The 17,056-nt window shown below is 41.0% G+C and overlaps 1 protein-coding gene across 1 annotated transcript in view; it reads left to right on the plus strand.

The window, feature by feature from the left end:
- Positions 1-17,056, plus strand: part of DMD (dystrophin) — a 3,443,536-nt gene that overhangs the window by 2,773,527 nt on the left and 652,953 nt on the right. Inside the window, 2 exon segments of the mRNA XM_040424996.1 lie at positions 3,898-4,070; positions 8,746-8,902. Of these exon segments, the coding sequence (XP_040280930.1) occupies positions 3,898-4,070; positions 8,746-8,902 (330 nt within the window).

Below are 17,056 nucleotides of genomic sequence, written 5' to 3' on the forward strand. Positions count from 1 at the left end.
GAATTTTTCCCTAATTCTACTGAGCAATGTGTTTGTGATTCTACCCTGAGGGCTCATGCACACAAACATATTTTCTTTCCGTGTCCGTGCCGTTTATTTTTTCGGACCGTATGCGGACCTATTCATTTCAATGGGTCAGCAAAAAAAAAAAAACGGAAGTTACTCCATATGCATTCCGTTTCCGTATCTCCGTATTTCCGTTCCGCAAAAAAATTTAACATATCTTATTATTTTCCACATTATGGACAAGGATAATACTTCTCTTTTAGGGGCCAACTGTTCAGTTCCACAAAATACGGAATGCACACGGACGTCATCTGTATTTTTGCAAATCCATTTTTTGTGGTTCACAAAATACATACAGTCGTGTGCATGAACCCTGACTTGTTTGCTCAGCCTGATACTTCATTAATGTCACCATGTCTTACTCCGTCTGGGAGTTTCTAATATGTTACTTTGTCTCAGTATTTTGTATGTCCATCTGTGACCGCCATGCACCCAGTTCTGCATGGGGTCCAGTCATGTTACTATTTCTTCATGTTTTTTATGTTCATTCTTTGACTGTATGGGACCCAGGCATGTTTCTATGTTGTCTGCATGTATTGGTCTGCCTGTGTGCGCCATGCTCACTGTATCCATATCTGTATCGGGTCCTGGCTATGCCTGTATGTCTCTGAGTTTGTCCTGTCTGTCAGTAGGCGCCATCCAGTTCTACATGAATTCCTGACGATGTTTCTCGTCTGTGCTCCTGTTACCGGCTGAACAGTGCTGTAAGTTGTAGGTTTATTTGGGTTCCTGTTTGTTTGCCTGTGTTCCTGGTTTTATGTCTTGAATGGACCGCTGGTGTTATGCTCCAGCATCTGTTTCATAGTAGGCTTCTACCAAGTATACCAGGACCATCCCAGGAGGTAGTGGTCCAGTTGCTCCCCTGCGGCGAAGATCAGATCCCTGTAAAGGGGTTAAAGAGTGAAAACCAGGGGAGCACAGGAATAATGCCCTTATTATTATTTTTTTTTAACTGGTCACTTGTCCCAGTGGTTCTACATCTGCCGCTGTTTCCTTCCTGTTTATCCAGAATTATTACAGTTGTTTGGGTCTGGTCATTTGTTTAATAAAACATTTCTTTGGCCTACTCTGGATACTTTTATTTTCTGTATGCTTGTGATATGTTCAGGGGGTTTTCCGACTCTGGAACTTGACAGTCACCTATTGTGTATGGTGAATCCTGTCTAATCTATACACAGAGGTGATATCATTATAGGCAGGTTTAGAATGACTGATAAGTAGATAAGTGCATTAAAGTGATCTGTACAGACCAAGAAGGGGCGCCTATTATTAGGCTTTGACTGACATGGCTGTTCCTGCAGACAAGTGGAGAATCGGCCAGACACAAACTGCAGCATGCAGCAGTTTGTCTCTGCCGGGTCTCTGCTTGTCTGCCCGAATGCGTATAGATCTCCACCGGACCCCATTATACCTAGCGCCGGATCCGGAGAAATACCGCATCCTACTCTCTGCCAGACCACCTGCTGAAATTAAAACCAGAGGTGTGAAAGTAGCCTTAGTGGCCAGTTTAAAAAATACAGGATTTTATGTTTTTTGTTTAAATGTAGATATTGACATGGAAAATTAAAAAGCCAAAATTATTTAAAAATATGCTAAACATAAAAATGTGATTTAAACAATAGGTCATTTTCTGATGACACATCCCTTTCAAAGGATAAAGCAGTATGATGCAATGGAACTTAATTTTGCAGTATGTTTTAAAGTGTTTCTAAAGTCAAACTGTGCTACTTTTTGTCTGACCAATAAAAGCCATAAAAAGAAAAAGTTACAACTGAAGCATATAAACAGAAAGACTCATACACATACAAAGAATCCATTCAGCATGTAGGTCGAGCGGAATGCCAGCAAGCCTGTGAAAGAATTTTCTTTTGGCATCAACTGGCGCACTCAAATAAGCGAGAAAAACTAAAAACTGTGCCTCTTATTATTGTGTTATGTTGTATACTGTATGTTAACTCATCCAGTGCAGTTTGGATTTGAGTATTTCAGAATGCTGATAGCTTTTTATACTTGTCTCCCTTGATGTTACTACCGCAACAGTTAAAAACAAAGTTTGCCGTTCCATGTCCTCTATTATGTCATTGCCCCATCCTACACTTGGAGATGTGATCAGAATTTTGCCACAAAACAAAGTATCTATTTGTCTCTTGTGTGAGATTCTGCTTTAAGAATGTTTTTGAGAACATTATGTAACAAGAATTGGGACTTCACTGCCATCAGTTCAGAATTGTCTTGCAACTGCCTCAGAGTTCAACTGATGTTACAGTCTTCAAAGCATGTTGCATAGGAGGAAATATAATGTGAAGGTTAGCATTTTTGAACATTCAGATGTACTTTTCTTGACTAACACATTGAGTGAGTAATTTTATAATAACTTGGCTTCTTTTTCTACAACTATTTTGGCTTTGCATGATTTTTTATTTATGTTATATTAATATTTTTGGGGAAGGCAATAGATAAAGTTATGGCAAGACTCTTCTAAACTAAATTATTTAGTCGTTAATCTATAACTGGTAACCTATTTTCTATTTTTTTATTGTTCAGCTCAGCATAACATTGGGACAGACACAATGCATCTGATCACGTCAGTACACATACTGCAATGCTCTAACAGAAGCAGCCTAAGCATCATACCATTAGATAATGTAATAAATCCATGATGATGTTATCATTCTAAATATATATATATAATTTTATTCTGATTGCTATTAAAAGATGAGTTTATTTTTCGTACATTACTCTTACTGGTATTGAATTCAATTATGTTTGATTGAAATAAGGTGTCCCTTTTATTAAAAAATCATATTGTTGAATTCTAGTTGCTTATGTCCTAGTTTCATACAAGATGAACAATATATTAAGGATTCTAGTGTTGATGTTTCACATCACGTGTATGTGTCACTATTATTATTATTTATTCATTATTATTATTTATTTTAATTGTTCAACCAATCTGAAATACTCAGAAAAGACTATTCCAGATTTATGTAAACTGTAAACTATTCAATGGATTCTTAGGCTACATGCACACGACCGTATGTGTTTTGCGGTCCGCAAATTGCAGTTCCGCAAAAAAAACGGATGCCGTTCCGTATGGCATCTGTTTTTTTTGCGGATCCATTTTTTTTGCGGATCCATTGTAATAATGCCTATCCTTGTCCGCAAACTAGAAAAAAATAGGACATGCACTATTTTTTTTGCGGAGCAACGGAACGGACATACTGATGCGGACATCACATGGTTTGCTGTCCGCATTTTTTGCGGACCCATTGAAATGAATGGGTCCGCATCCTATCCGCAAAAAAAAACGGAACAGACACGGAAACAAAATACGGTCGTGTGCATGAGGCCTTAAGGGTATATTAGACAGGCATATTTTCTGCCTGTTAATCCTTAACGAGCGTTCCTATGAACACTCGTAAGTAATCATCTGGCTGTCTAATACTGCCTCTGATTGCTTGATTTTCATTGCGCAATTCAAAGCTTTCAGCTCGCTGAAAGATCTGGATTTGCCAGCAGCAGATTGTGCTATATAATCACGATCTGCCACCGGCACACCGTGGGGGACGAGCAATGGCATAGCGATAGCTCCTCTCCTGCTGCGGAGGTCATCGCTGAATGTAATAGCAGCAGTGTCCTCTGCTAGATATCTGGCGACTTCCAGGAGGGACGCGTCCCTCTCGACAATCACTTGCAGCATCTGGGTGGGATACACGAACATCATAACCTTTTTGGGTATATGGCATGAAAGCTTCTTGTATTTGAGCTACTTCTTAGTATCTTTTTCTGCATAAAACTGTTTTTATACAACATTTCATTCTTTCATACTAGGAATTGCAAGCAGACATCGATGGCCACACAGAAGTATTCCATTCTTTGGATGAAAATGGACAGAAAATCCTTAAATCTTTGGAAGGGTCTGAAGATGGTTCTCTCTTGTGCAGGAGGCTTGATAATATGAATATCCGGTGGAATGAGCTCAGGAAAAAGTCCCTTAACATCAGGTATTGGGCAAGAGTAATATTTATAAAAATATACTTATTAATTTCCATCTCATGATGAAGTCTTATGAAAGAACAGCATATGACCAGATAACTATTATATTATCTAATTTTGTTCAAGCCAAAGTACTTTTGCTTCTTTACAGTTATTATATGTGTCTAATATAAAAGGTTTTAGAGTGTCTCACACATAGCTTTCAGGAGGATGATTTCCCTACTGTTTTTCTTGCTGCATTTCTAAAAACATTTGTTAATGGTTTGCTATGTAGACAGATGTTACAAAGTGGTTTCTATGGGGTGTTTTTAATTAATTCATTTATTTATTACATTGAGTTTCTTGTGAAAAGAAGAAATTATTTGACCTTTTCTGCATGATATAGTGGACTTACTTGAGTGTGCAGGGGCATATCTAAAGATGGTGCACATATAGCAGTCATGTAAGTAGATCCAAAGACCCATCTGCTACATACTAAGAACACATCAACTTTCAAAAAAACAAATAGGTGACTTGTTACAGATGTTGAATTTTGGCCCTGGACCATCAAGTTAAGAATTCTAAGTATGATTTGAAGTAAGACATTGTTTGTGGGGTTTTCCAATATTCGAATATTTACAAACTATCCTCAGGATAATTCATCAGTATCAGATCACCGGGGGCTGAGTCACGGCACCCCCACCGATCAGCTGTTGGTGAGCGTCGAAGACTTTTTCCTAGGCCAATGACCTCATGTTCATTGGTCATATCACCTATGTGCAGTTCAGTCCTATTGCAGTGAATGGGCCTGAGCTGCAACATCACACATGGCTGCTTGGCAAGCTGCAAGAAGGCTTAAACAGCTGATCAGTGAGGGTTCCAATGTCGGACCCCTGCCAGTCTGATATTAATGATCTATCCCGAGGAGAGGATAACAGACTCTTGATAAACCACTTTAATGAAACATTACATTAATTTGTATTGTACTGTATTTTGCAATATACAGTATGTATATATTTAGGCATGATGCACTGCATTGTAATTCTCATAAACCTCAAATCAGTTTTATATCATAGCTTGATGTTCATAGTATGATGGGTTACTGATTATTTTAATACAGATGCCAGGTGTCAGGATCACCAAGTAGACTCAAGATGTGAGCTTAAAGGGTCATCCAGATTTTAATGTCAACCTAATACCTATCTGGGGTGCATTCTTTTATCATCCCATCTTGCAAAACCAACATTGAGGGGATTTTAACGCAGGTGATGCTGGTAGATGTTATAATTCCAATCTATAGCAGCACATGGCCAAGTTATGTATTAGGTCCAGTATTTCTTTGATGAATATTTATCTGTATGGTTTTTGATACAAGGACTAGGGTTGAGCGTACCCGAACTGCAAAGTTCAGGTTCCGCCCGAACTTTGCGAGTTCGGGTATCCAGACCCGAACCCGGACTTTTTCACTAAAGTTCGGGTTCGGTGTTTGGGTTATTTTATTATTATTTAACATGGTTATAACGGTTATAACGGAAAATAATAGCATTCTTAAGACAGAATGCTAAATAAAATGGCCATTGACGGGTTAAAAATAAAAAAAAACTCACCTCATCCACTTGATCGCGCAGCCGGTATCCTCTTCTTCCTTCTTTCTGCAGGACTTGCAAAAGGACCTGCAATGACGTCACCGTGCTAATTTTCCTCCTTCTACTTGTTAAAACTCAAAAGAATTTATCATCTTTCCCCCATCTCACTTTACACCCCCATCCCTACCAGACTTATCCATTATAGTTAACAGCACCATGCTTTCTTTAGTCTCACAAGTCCGCTGCCTGGGGTTAACATTTGATTCTGCCTTATTCTTCAAACCACACATCCAAACCCTTACCACCATCTGCCAATTTCAACTCAAGAATACGGTATCTCTCGTATTCTCTCCTTCCTCACTCATAAGTCAACTAAAATGCTAGAGCATTCCCTTGTGATCTCCCTCCTGGACTTATGCAGCATCCTCCTCTGTGGCCTCCCATCTAGCACTATCACACCCCTCTACCTTAAGCTCTGCTGCTAGGCTAATCCACCTCTCCCATTGTTTCTCCTCTTACATCCCCCTCTGCAAATTCTTTCACTGGCTCCCCATTGCCTAGCAAATTCAGTTGAACATACTAACAACATATAAAGCCCCCCCTTTATATCTTGGACCTGCTGTCCTGATATAATGTACAATCCTCACCAGACCTCCTTCTAGGTTCTTTTCTTGTCTGTTCCTTGCACAATTGACTACAAGATTTCTCATATGCATCCGCCATACTCTGGCACTCACTACCCCAGCACATCAGACTCTCCCCCAACATACAAACCTTCAAAAGCAAACTAAAAACCCACCTCTTCAGGAAACCAATAAGTATGCTGATACCACACAGCCAGATGGACCGCCTTCACCCTCATCTACTTTGGCCTTCCCCTTTCACTTGAAGATTGTAATCTCTTCTTGGCAGGGTCCTCTCCCCCTCTTTACCAGTCCTCTAAGGTCAGGTCCATTGTACTTGTTTCATATTATGTATATACAATATACCCCCTTTCAAATGTATAGTGCCATGGAAGTAATGACGCTTTCAAATAAATAATAATAGCATACACTTTCATTTCATCTTATTCTATTTTTCTTATACTATAGCATAATTGTATTGATAGGTTTCAAAACGTGGAAAAGGATTTAATCTATTGTATATGTTTAGACCATTTATTTAGTTTTGTGCATCTGATTGCAACTATAATAAATCTACCTTTACCTAAGAAAGTTCTCCAGGCCCATAATGAATTTGCCCAGAGTACCACACACTGAACGTTGCTGTCTTGTATATCTGATTTCCTTTTTTCTGAGCATCACTGTACCTTGGCAGGATGTTCATATGCAGAACTTTCTGTTTTCATCAGCTTTCTGACAGGTTTACTAACTAAACCCAGCATCTTTGCTCTGTACTCCTTTCTCACAGCTTTCTTCACCTGTCACACTGGGCCATCTGAAGTAGACATGCCTACTTCACCTCCCCTCTCAATGTTAGGTGGTGCCTGAGAAACCTTACACAGCAAACCATGCTGGGTTTGTTAGTAAATCCAGCAGAAAGCTGCTCAAAACAGGTACTATGTATGTGACCATCCTGCCAGGATGCAGTGATGCTGGGAACAGGGAAAGGAAAGTTCTAACATGAAAAACAAGTATATGAGCCAGTGTTTGGGGTACTGTCATTATGGGACTGGGGTAATGTAATTATGGGATTTGTACCTCTGTATGCTGTCATCTGTAGACATACAGGGTTAATTTTTATCTTGGATTCATATGAAGTCCAACAATCTTTTTTAGTCAGTTTGAGAACATTTACCTCCCTTCCTGACGAGTCACATTTTTTTGTACATGTATAGGAGAGTCATAACTTCTTTTAAATTTGGTCGTATAAATGTATTTATTTTTATACACACGGCTTTATTTTTGTCATTTTTGTTTTAACATGTTTATGTTTTTATTTTATTTTTACCCAGAAAAATGAAAAAAGAAAAGAAAAATGCAACACCACTTTTTTTAAATGATATTCCTTTCCACAACAATTGTTTTGATATAGAGGAATATCAATAGAGACAGGTCTGTGTGGCTGGTGGTTGCATTTTCTTTTAGTTTTTTTAATTTATTTTTAATTTTATTTATTTTTATTTCTTGTCATTCAATACTATTGCAGGGCTCTAAATATAACATATTGTATTGGAGATTTCTCCCGTAACATATTAGCCCCAATTACAGAGGGAATGCATCTCCCAGAGATGTTGTACAAGGCTGTTCAACCTCACTGCAGAGTTGCTATGACCCAGAAGCTCGTGCAATTCCCTAGGAACTCCCTGATGTGTATCTATAGCAAGGGAGAAGACAGGGACGGTCAAAAATAAATAAATAAAAAACATTCCTGCTTTCTCTATGGGGAGCACAGTTGTCACTGACTCCCACCTCAGAAACATCCTTGCAGAGTTCACTGTGGACCACCCAGATGTATATAGTCAACGAGGAGTCCGGAAGTGGTTGAGTATCATTTTTGTTAAAAATGTTTGCCTAATCTGTCAATGGATCCAATCAATTTAAATGTTAATCAAATTATTTCTACAGTACATGAGTCATCACTAGTACAATCAGTTTTTATAAAGAGCTCATCATGACCTGTTTTGACCATTTAGGTGATAACATATTCAAATAAAATAAAAAATCTCACACGGTCGTAAATCAATCAGGTTAGATCCATCGGAGAGCAAATGATACTGCAAAGTACATGTGTCAAATTAATCTTATATCTATAATTAACCCCTTCTGCTATATATATATATATATATATATATATATATATATTTATATATATAAACATCACATTAATATTTTCTATTTTCCAGTGTCATTAGTGACTAATTTTGTCATATTTTGTAATTTTATAATATTCTTAGCCACTGAACTATGTCTGCTAATTGCTGTAAAATACAGCTCATTGTGGTAGCTCAGCATGTGAATCTGCCTCTTTTTCTCAGCAATAAATTCTCATCAAAGAGCAGCTCATACATTAATTATTATTTCTCATCTAAGAGAGACTGGTATCAGTATGAAATGAGCTGTACATCTGCCATGATCTTTCTCCCCCTGACAATAATGTGATGCATAATGTCTTGTAGGTCTCATTTAGAAGCCAGCACGGAGCACTGGAAGCGATTACATATCTCTCTGCAGGAGCTTCTTGCATGGCTGCAGCTGAAGAACGAGGAGCTAAAGCAGCAGGAGCCCATTGGTGGGGATGTTCCCAAACTGCAAAGCCAGATTGACACGCATCGGGTAGGAGGTTTTAGTATTTTCTCACATGTAAAAACACATTTCCCATTTATATATATCGTATTTATATATTTATGATATTTGGATAAAATGTCACTGTCCTCTGTGAAGAATCCACCATACCAAATATAATAGTGAAGAAATATATTCCAAAAAAAATAAATATATATATATATATATATATATATATATATAAATAAGTTTGGTTTTAATCTAAGTTAGTCTAACATTAGTAAAATGAAGGTGTTATTTTTTCTGTTACAGAGATCAATTCTACTAAATGCTTCCTTTTTTAGCTATAGGGTTAATGATACCAGTGTGACTGCTAGCAGCCACCAATAGGCGGAGCTTAGGAGCTTAAAAAAAAATATATATTGTCCAGCTTCACCTCGCAGTGCGTGTTTTATTAGGAAACGTGCTTAAAAACCAAACATCAGGCTCATATCATCAACATGTTTCGGATCAACATATATTACAGATCCTTCCTTGAGGAAGGATCTGTAATATATGTTGATCCGAAACATGTTGATGATATGAGCCTGATGTTTGGTTTTTAAGCACGTTTCCTAATAAAACACGCACTGCGAGGTGAAGCTGGACAATATTTTTTTTTGCTATTTCTCATCCTTGGTTCCGGTTCTGTGTCCGTGCTCCTCGGTGGTGTATGGTGAGGTGAGCTCCAACTTGGTGTTTTTACGTTTAGGAGCTTAAAAGGGTTGTCCAGTTTTGAAAATCAATTTTCATTATCTGTACGGAATTCTACGTTTCTAGAAGGGGTATTACAAAGAGTATCTCTTATCCTCAAAGACCTTCCTTGCCCTGCATATTACAGACCTCCTATTAATTGGAATGAGAGTAGTGTTGAGCGAGCATGCCCGGCTGAATACCAGTTCGGCTCGAGCATTGCTATGCTCGGCACATGGCGGTATTCGGCCGAGTACCGCATGTGCTCAAGAGCAATGCTCAAGTCTCCTCCCCGCATGTTTCATGGCTGCTAAACAGCCAATAAACGTGCAGGTAAGTACTGCCCTCACTGTAATGCCAGTAGCCATGTTGGCTACTGGCATTACAGTGATTGGCTGGCCGAAACACGTCATCGGGTGCAATACAGCACCCGATGACGTGTGTTCAGCTCATTCTAAGACAGGGAGAGCTGAGGATAGGAAGGCACAGAGAGTTCGAATATTATAAGTGCACAAAAACGTTTCAGAGACCCAAAAGTCCTTGTAAGGACTATTGTGTGTGACAGCAGCAATATATTTTTGTAGCGCAACCTAAGCTAAATTGCTCAGTGTTAGGGAGAGCTGTGCATAGGAAGGGAATGACAGTATAGGGAATGTATAGGAAGAGTTTTATACAAAAACTTTTCAGAGACCCAAAAGTTCTTTTAAGGACTATTGTGTGTGACAGCAGCACTATATATTTTTAGCGCATCCTGTAATAGGCCGCTGCGGACAGTTAAATTATCCGCGGCACATCTCCTGTTTAAAGTGCGCGCATCCCTAAAATATCAGTGACATCCAGTGCAGTGTTTCCGTAGACGGTGTTCCCTGTGGACTGTTAAATTATCCGTGCCACATTTCCTGTCTAAATTGTGCGCATCCATAAAATATCTGTGACATCCAGTGCAGCTTTCCATAGACGGTGTCCGCTGCAGACTGTTAAATTATCCGCACCACATCTCCTGTTTAAAGTGTGCACATCCCTAAAATATCAGTGACATCCAGTGCAGTTTTTCTGTAGACACTGCAAACTGTGACATTACCTGTGGTACCTGTCCTGTATAACGTTTCCTCATCACAAATACTGTTGTACATTTTTTTGCACATACACTTCCAAATCCTACACTACTGTACGTGTGACATACTTTCAAGAATATATCAAATTTAAAATGAAGAAGGCGAGCAGTAGGGTTTCGGGGAAGTGGCCGTGATGCTGCTGGTGCACACAGAGGCTCTAGCCCTTGGCGCGGAGAAACTGTGCCTGCTGCCAGAGCACAAGAAAAATAATCATCCCAGATATCTATCTTCATGTTCCAGTTTGCACGGTGGCGCAGGACACCACTCTTAAAGTCAGCCCAGTGTGAGCAGGTGATCGGTTGGATTGCAGCAGATAATGCTTCCAGTCGATTAAGCACCACCCTGTCTTCCACCAAGTTCAGTTTCAGTAGCCAGGAGTCTGGTCCACACAATCCTCACCCTGATCCTCCTTCCTCCCACCATTTACAGTGTGGCAACAAGTGATTCCACACTTGGATATTCCGAGGAGCTCTTTTTAGCGCCATTACTTGATTTGGCCATCTCACCAAGCACGCTTGAAGAGGGACATGAGATCTGGTGCCCTGATTCCCAACCTCTTGAGCATCCACAGTCACAAGAACATGACGATGGTGAACGGCAATTAGAGTTTAATGAGGTGGATGATGATGATACACAGTTGCCAATGAGTCAACCGCAATTACTGTCTCAAGAGGTTGATGAAGAGGATGAGACACAGTTGTCAATCACTGAGGTTGTGGTTAGGTCAACAAATCAGGATAATGATCAGAGTGAGGAAGTGGAAGAGGAGGTGGTGAACAATGAGGTCACTGACCCAACCTGGGAAGGTGGCAAGCCAAGCGAGGAGAGCAATACAGAGGGGAAGGGATCTGCAGCACCGTAACAGGATGGGAGAGGCAGTGTGGTGACAAAATGTAGAAGGCAGGCCACAATAAACAGGCCTGCAACTGTTCAACGGAGCACCCCCTTGCGGAAATCTTCCTTGCCAAGGGGTAGATGTTCTGCAGTCTGGCACTTTTTTGAAGAAAGTGCGAACGACAAAAGAATAGAAGTTTGCAACCTGTGCCATACGAAAATGAGCCGGGGTGTGAACACTAGCAACCTCACCACCACCAACATGATCCGCCACATGGCATCCAAGCACCTTGATAAGTGGGACGAACACCTGGGTCCACAATCTTTGTCTGCGGGTCACACCACTGCCTCCTCTTCCCCTATGTTACGTGCTGGCCAATCCCCTGTCGAAGGCGCAGGCCCGGATGCCTACCACCCTGCACCTGGACATTCGCAAGCACCATCAGCGACCACATCCACTTCCGTGTCCCAATGCATGCAGCATCTAAATGTCCTTAAAATACCCAGCCACCCACCCACAGGCCATAGCACTAAATGCACAGCTTTACAAATTACTGGCCCTGAAAATGTTGCCATTTAGGCTAGTGGACACTGAGGCCTTCCGCGTTTCGCAGTCCCCAGACGTCACTATTTTTCAAGGTGTGCCGTGCCCACCTTACACCAACATGTGTCCCGTAACATCACACGTGCCCTGACCAACGCAGTTACTGGAAAGGTCCACTTAACCACGGGCACATGAACAAGTGCATTCGGCCAGGGACGCTACATTTCCCTGACGGCACACAAAGTGAATGTTGTGGAGGCTGGGAGCGAATCATACCCTGGGATGGCACAGGTGCTACCGACGCCAAGGATTGCGGGCCCTACGTCGATCAGGGTTTCTGCCAGCACCTATGTTAGTGGCTCCAACCCCCACTTCTCCTCCTTAGCCTCCTCCTCCACTTCCACCTCCGAATTATCCATGTGCAGCACCAGTCAGCCATCAGTTGGTAGCTGGAAGCAGTGTAGCACTGCCGTGGGGAAGCGGCAACAGGACTTGCTGAAGCTGATATACTTAGGGGACAAACTGCACACCGCTGCAGAGCTATGGCAGGGGTAATGAGACCAAATTGAGCTGTGGCTCTCACCACTCAACCTAGAACCAGGCATGGTTGTGTCTGATAATGGCCGTAACTTGGTGGCAGCTTTGGAGCTCAGCAAGCTTAGACACATCCCATGCCTTGCCCACATCTTCAACCTTGTGGTTCAACGGTTTCTCAAAACCTACCCCAATTTGCCTGAGCTACTGGTGAAAGTGCGCGGCGTCTGTGCACATTTCCGCAAGTCAGCAACAGCTTCAGCCGGTCTGTCAACGCTGCAGCAGCACTTGAAATTGCCAGCTTACTGGTAGTGATGAGCGGAAGGGGTCATATTCGAATTCGTGCTATTTTGCAAATATTTTGTAGAATACTGGTCATATATTCGCGAATTCCTATATTCGGCATTTATTTAAAAAAAAAATTTACGTGAAAATCGGCAAGGTAATGACCGCGTAATATACAAATATTACGCGATCAATACAGGCGTGGGTAGAAAACGAATATATAGCACTATTGAATATAGTGCTATATATTTGTTTTTTGAATATTCGTCATTTCTTCCATCTGAACACATGATTCCTTCCTGCTTCTTGCTTGTGGGCCAATGAGTCATTGGCCCACAAGCAACTTAAGCAGGGAGGGATCATGACTTCAGATGGAGAAAAAAATAAAAATATTCTAAAAAACTAATATATAGCACTATATTCAATATAGTGCTATGTATTAGTTTTTTAGAATATTCGTAATTTTTTTCCCATCAGAAGTGAACAGTGTGACATATAGGAAAAGGAACAGTGTAACACATAGGAAAAGGACAATACAAATGATTTTGACATTACCTAATCACGGTCATTTTGGGAAAACCAACCTTGATCACTTGATATGCTATATTCTGTCAAACCAGTGTTTCACTAACGTATCAATCATTATGGTCCCATTTGACTATTCCTACTTGAAATCAAATGCATATAAACAAAAAACGCATCTAATCCAAGAAAAACACACATGCGTTTTTAATGAGTGCGTTTTCTGTATAACATGCATTGTTCCACCTATTCTCTTCTAGAAGGACATATACATTATTATTCCACGAATATCTGATACTCTTATCAAGTATTATGCATGTACTGAAATTTTTTGTCATTTTTCAATCTTATTTTTCTTCCTTATGTTTACTGAATATACTTCTATATAAATTAATAGTCTTCAAAGAAGGTGAATGACGGGGGCCTCCCATGGAGTCGTAATCGGGGAGCTGAAGTGTTCACTTCAGATAGAAAAAAATGACGAATATTCTAAAAAACTAATATATATATTGAATATAGTGCTATATATTCGTTTTTTTAGAATATTCATAATTTTTTTCCATCTGAAGTCATGATTCCTCCCTGCTTAAAGGGAACCTGTCACCAGTTTTATGGTGTTCTAACTAAGGGCAAGATAAATAAGTGACTGATTCTCTTAGCAAAATGCTGGGTCACTTTCTTTAATTGACCCAGTCAATCTGCCAACATCTTGTATTGAAAAGCTCCAGCTCATAATGATGAGTCCTGAATATTCATGAGCTCCTGACTCTTCCCACCTACCTGCTGCTGATTGACAGTTTTTTTTCCATATGAATCAGCAGCAGGTGGGCAGGGGAGTGGCTATAGCTCTGAATTTAAAAAACGCTGGACTCACTGACATCACGCTGGACTCAAATCAGCTCATTAGCATGCGGCATGTGGCATCTTTGTGTGTATATTATGAGGTAACCATCTGTCACACCAGTAAGTGAATACATCTAAGGCACTTTTTAGTAGTTAATGATTGTATATAATTAGTTAGATTATAATCAAATATCCACATGACAGGTTCCCTTTCAGTTGCTTGTGGGCCACAAGCAAGAAGCAGGGAGGAATCATGTGTTCAGATGGAAAAAAAATTACGAATATTCAATATAACAAATATATAGCACTATATTCTAAATATTCGCAAATTCTCAAAATTGCGATATTCGCGAGAAAAATTTGCTTTTAGAATATTCGTGCTCAACACTACTCACCCGCTGTTGTGCGAGGTGAGCACATGCTGGAACTCCACGTACCACATGTTGGCCAGGCTTTGTGAGCAGCAGAGGGTAGTAGTGGAATACCAGCTGCTACATGGTTGTCACCTTTCCAGTCAGCTTCCACTATACACAAGCAAGGAGTGGGCATGGATGTCTGACCTCTGTGAAGTTTTAAGAAACTTTGAGGAAACAACACAGATAGTGAGCAGCGATAACGCTATTATCAACGTAACCATCCTACTTCTGTGTCTACTCAAACGGTCGCTGCTCACAATTAAGGACGATGCTGCTTTACATGTGGAAGAGGTGGAAATGGGGGAAGACATTACACTGGGTGATAGCCAGACCACCCTCAGTTCGTTTTCTCAGCGCGAATTAGATGATGAAGAGGAGGAGGAGGAGCAGGAGACGGTTGCCTCCGCTACAGAGGGTAGTACCCATGGAAGTTTAATTCCATCTGTTCTGCGTAGGTGGGTAGAAGAGGAGGAAGAGGATGAGGAGATTGAGCGTCATCCTCCTGATGACGACAGCAAAGTCTTGCCTGTTGGTACTCTGGCACACATGGCTGACTTCATGTTAGGCTGCCTTTTTATCGACCTGTGCGTAAAAAGCATTTTAGATAACACGGATTACTGGTTGTTCACCCTTCTCAACTCCCGCTACAAAGAAAACTTCTCATCTCTCATTCTTTTGGTGCAGAGGTCGAGCAAAACGGTGCAATACCAGAAGGTCCTTGTTGAAAAATTGGTCCAAAAATTTCCATCTGACAACTCTGGTGGCAGAGTCCGTAGTTCCTTGGACAACCAAGGAGGGGAGGCAAGGGGAACACATAGCAGTTCCAACAGAGGCAGGGCAACACTCTCCAAAACCTGGAACAGTTTCATGACACCCCGCCAGCACCCTCACCCTGATGCACAGCCTACTGTCACAAGGAAAGAATAATTTTGGAAGATAGTGAAGGAGTACATAGCAGACAGTGTCAGCATCCTCAATGATCCCTCAGTGCCTTACAACTACTGGGTGTCCAACCTGGACACGTGGCACGAACTGGCATTCTATGCTTTGGAGGTGCTGGCCTGCCCTGCTGCCAGCGTTCTGTCTGAGCGGGTATTTAGTGCTGCTGGTGGCATTATAACAGATAAGCGTATCCACCTGTCAACTGAAAATGCTGACAGGTTTACTCTTATAAAACTGAACAAGGCCTGGATTGATCATGACTTCTCGACTCCACCAGAGGAAAGCGGCTGAACATAAAGGCACTTTAAATGTGTTGTTTATAATGTACTGAATACACGGTATTCCCATGCACAAGGGTTTTTGGTTTAATCTTCATTTTCTCATCCTCCTCCTTCTCTTCCATCATATCAACATGCTTATTCGTCACATATAATGCCCTCGCATATATGCCCTTCAAATATAATGTTTTACAGGGTCAGCTCACCTACAGGCCCTCGCATATAATTTTTTGGAGGGTCAGCTCAGCTGCAGGCCCTCGCATATAATTTTTTAGAGGGTCAGCTCACCAGCAGGCCTTCACCTACAATCTTTTACTGGGTCAGCTCACCAGCAGGCCCGCACATAAAATCTTTTAAAGGGTCAGCTCACCAGCAGGCCCGCACCTCAAATATTTTACAGGGTCAGCTCACCAGCAGGCCCACACCTCAAATCTTTTACAGGGTCAGCTCACCAGCAGGCTCGCATATAATTGTTTTACAGGGTCAGCTCACCTTCAGGCCCGCACCTAAAATCTTTTACTGGGTCAGCTCACCTGCAGGCCCTGACCTAATTATACCTAATAGGTAATTTGCGCGCATGCTGCCTTGCTTGGATGTGGTAGTCATAGCCGTTTCTTAGGCTCCCTCTCCTGAATCAAACACTAATTCCCCGTTACCCGTAGTCACCATGGTTTGCGCTGACAATAATATCAAAAGTTGATGGGCCAGACATCCGAATGAATCATCGAGTGCGATTGGCCCCAGGTTAACTAGAGTCACCAAAGCAGCAGCAGGCCCTCACCCATAATGTTTTAGATGGTCAGATCAGCATGCCCTTGCTCCAAATGTTTTTGGGGGTCACCAGGAGGCCATCAATTATTATTTTTCAAGAGTGTGTATGATGCCCTCCTTTATGTGTAATAAAGGGTGTATTGGAGTGCCGGATCCTTGTAATTTTTGGCAGCCCTTTCACTTAGTGCATAGGCTTTATGAGTGTAGGAGTCTCACTACCTGAAAAATTGTACCACAATGTTAATGAAGCCCTCCTTTATGTGATATGTAGGCTGTATCGGAGTGCTTCTTCCTTGTAATTTTTGGCAGCACTTGCACTTTATATACAAGTAAATATTCAGGAAATAATGTTTACTATCATTTTTTCCTCTAAAATAAAAAAATTTCTT

Source organism: Bufo bufo, chromosome 3, assembly GCF_905171765.1.
Source record: "Bufo bufo chromosome 3, aBufBuf1.1, whole genome shotgun sequence".
NCBI lineage: Eukaryota > Metazoa > Chordata > Amphibia > Anura > Bufonidae > Bufo > Bufo bufo.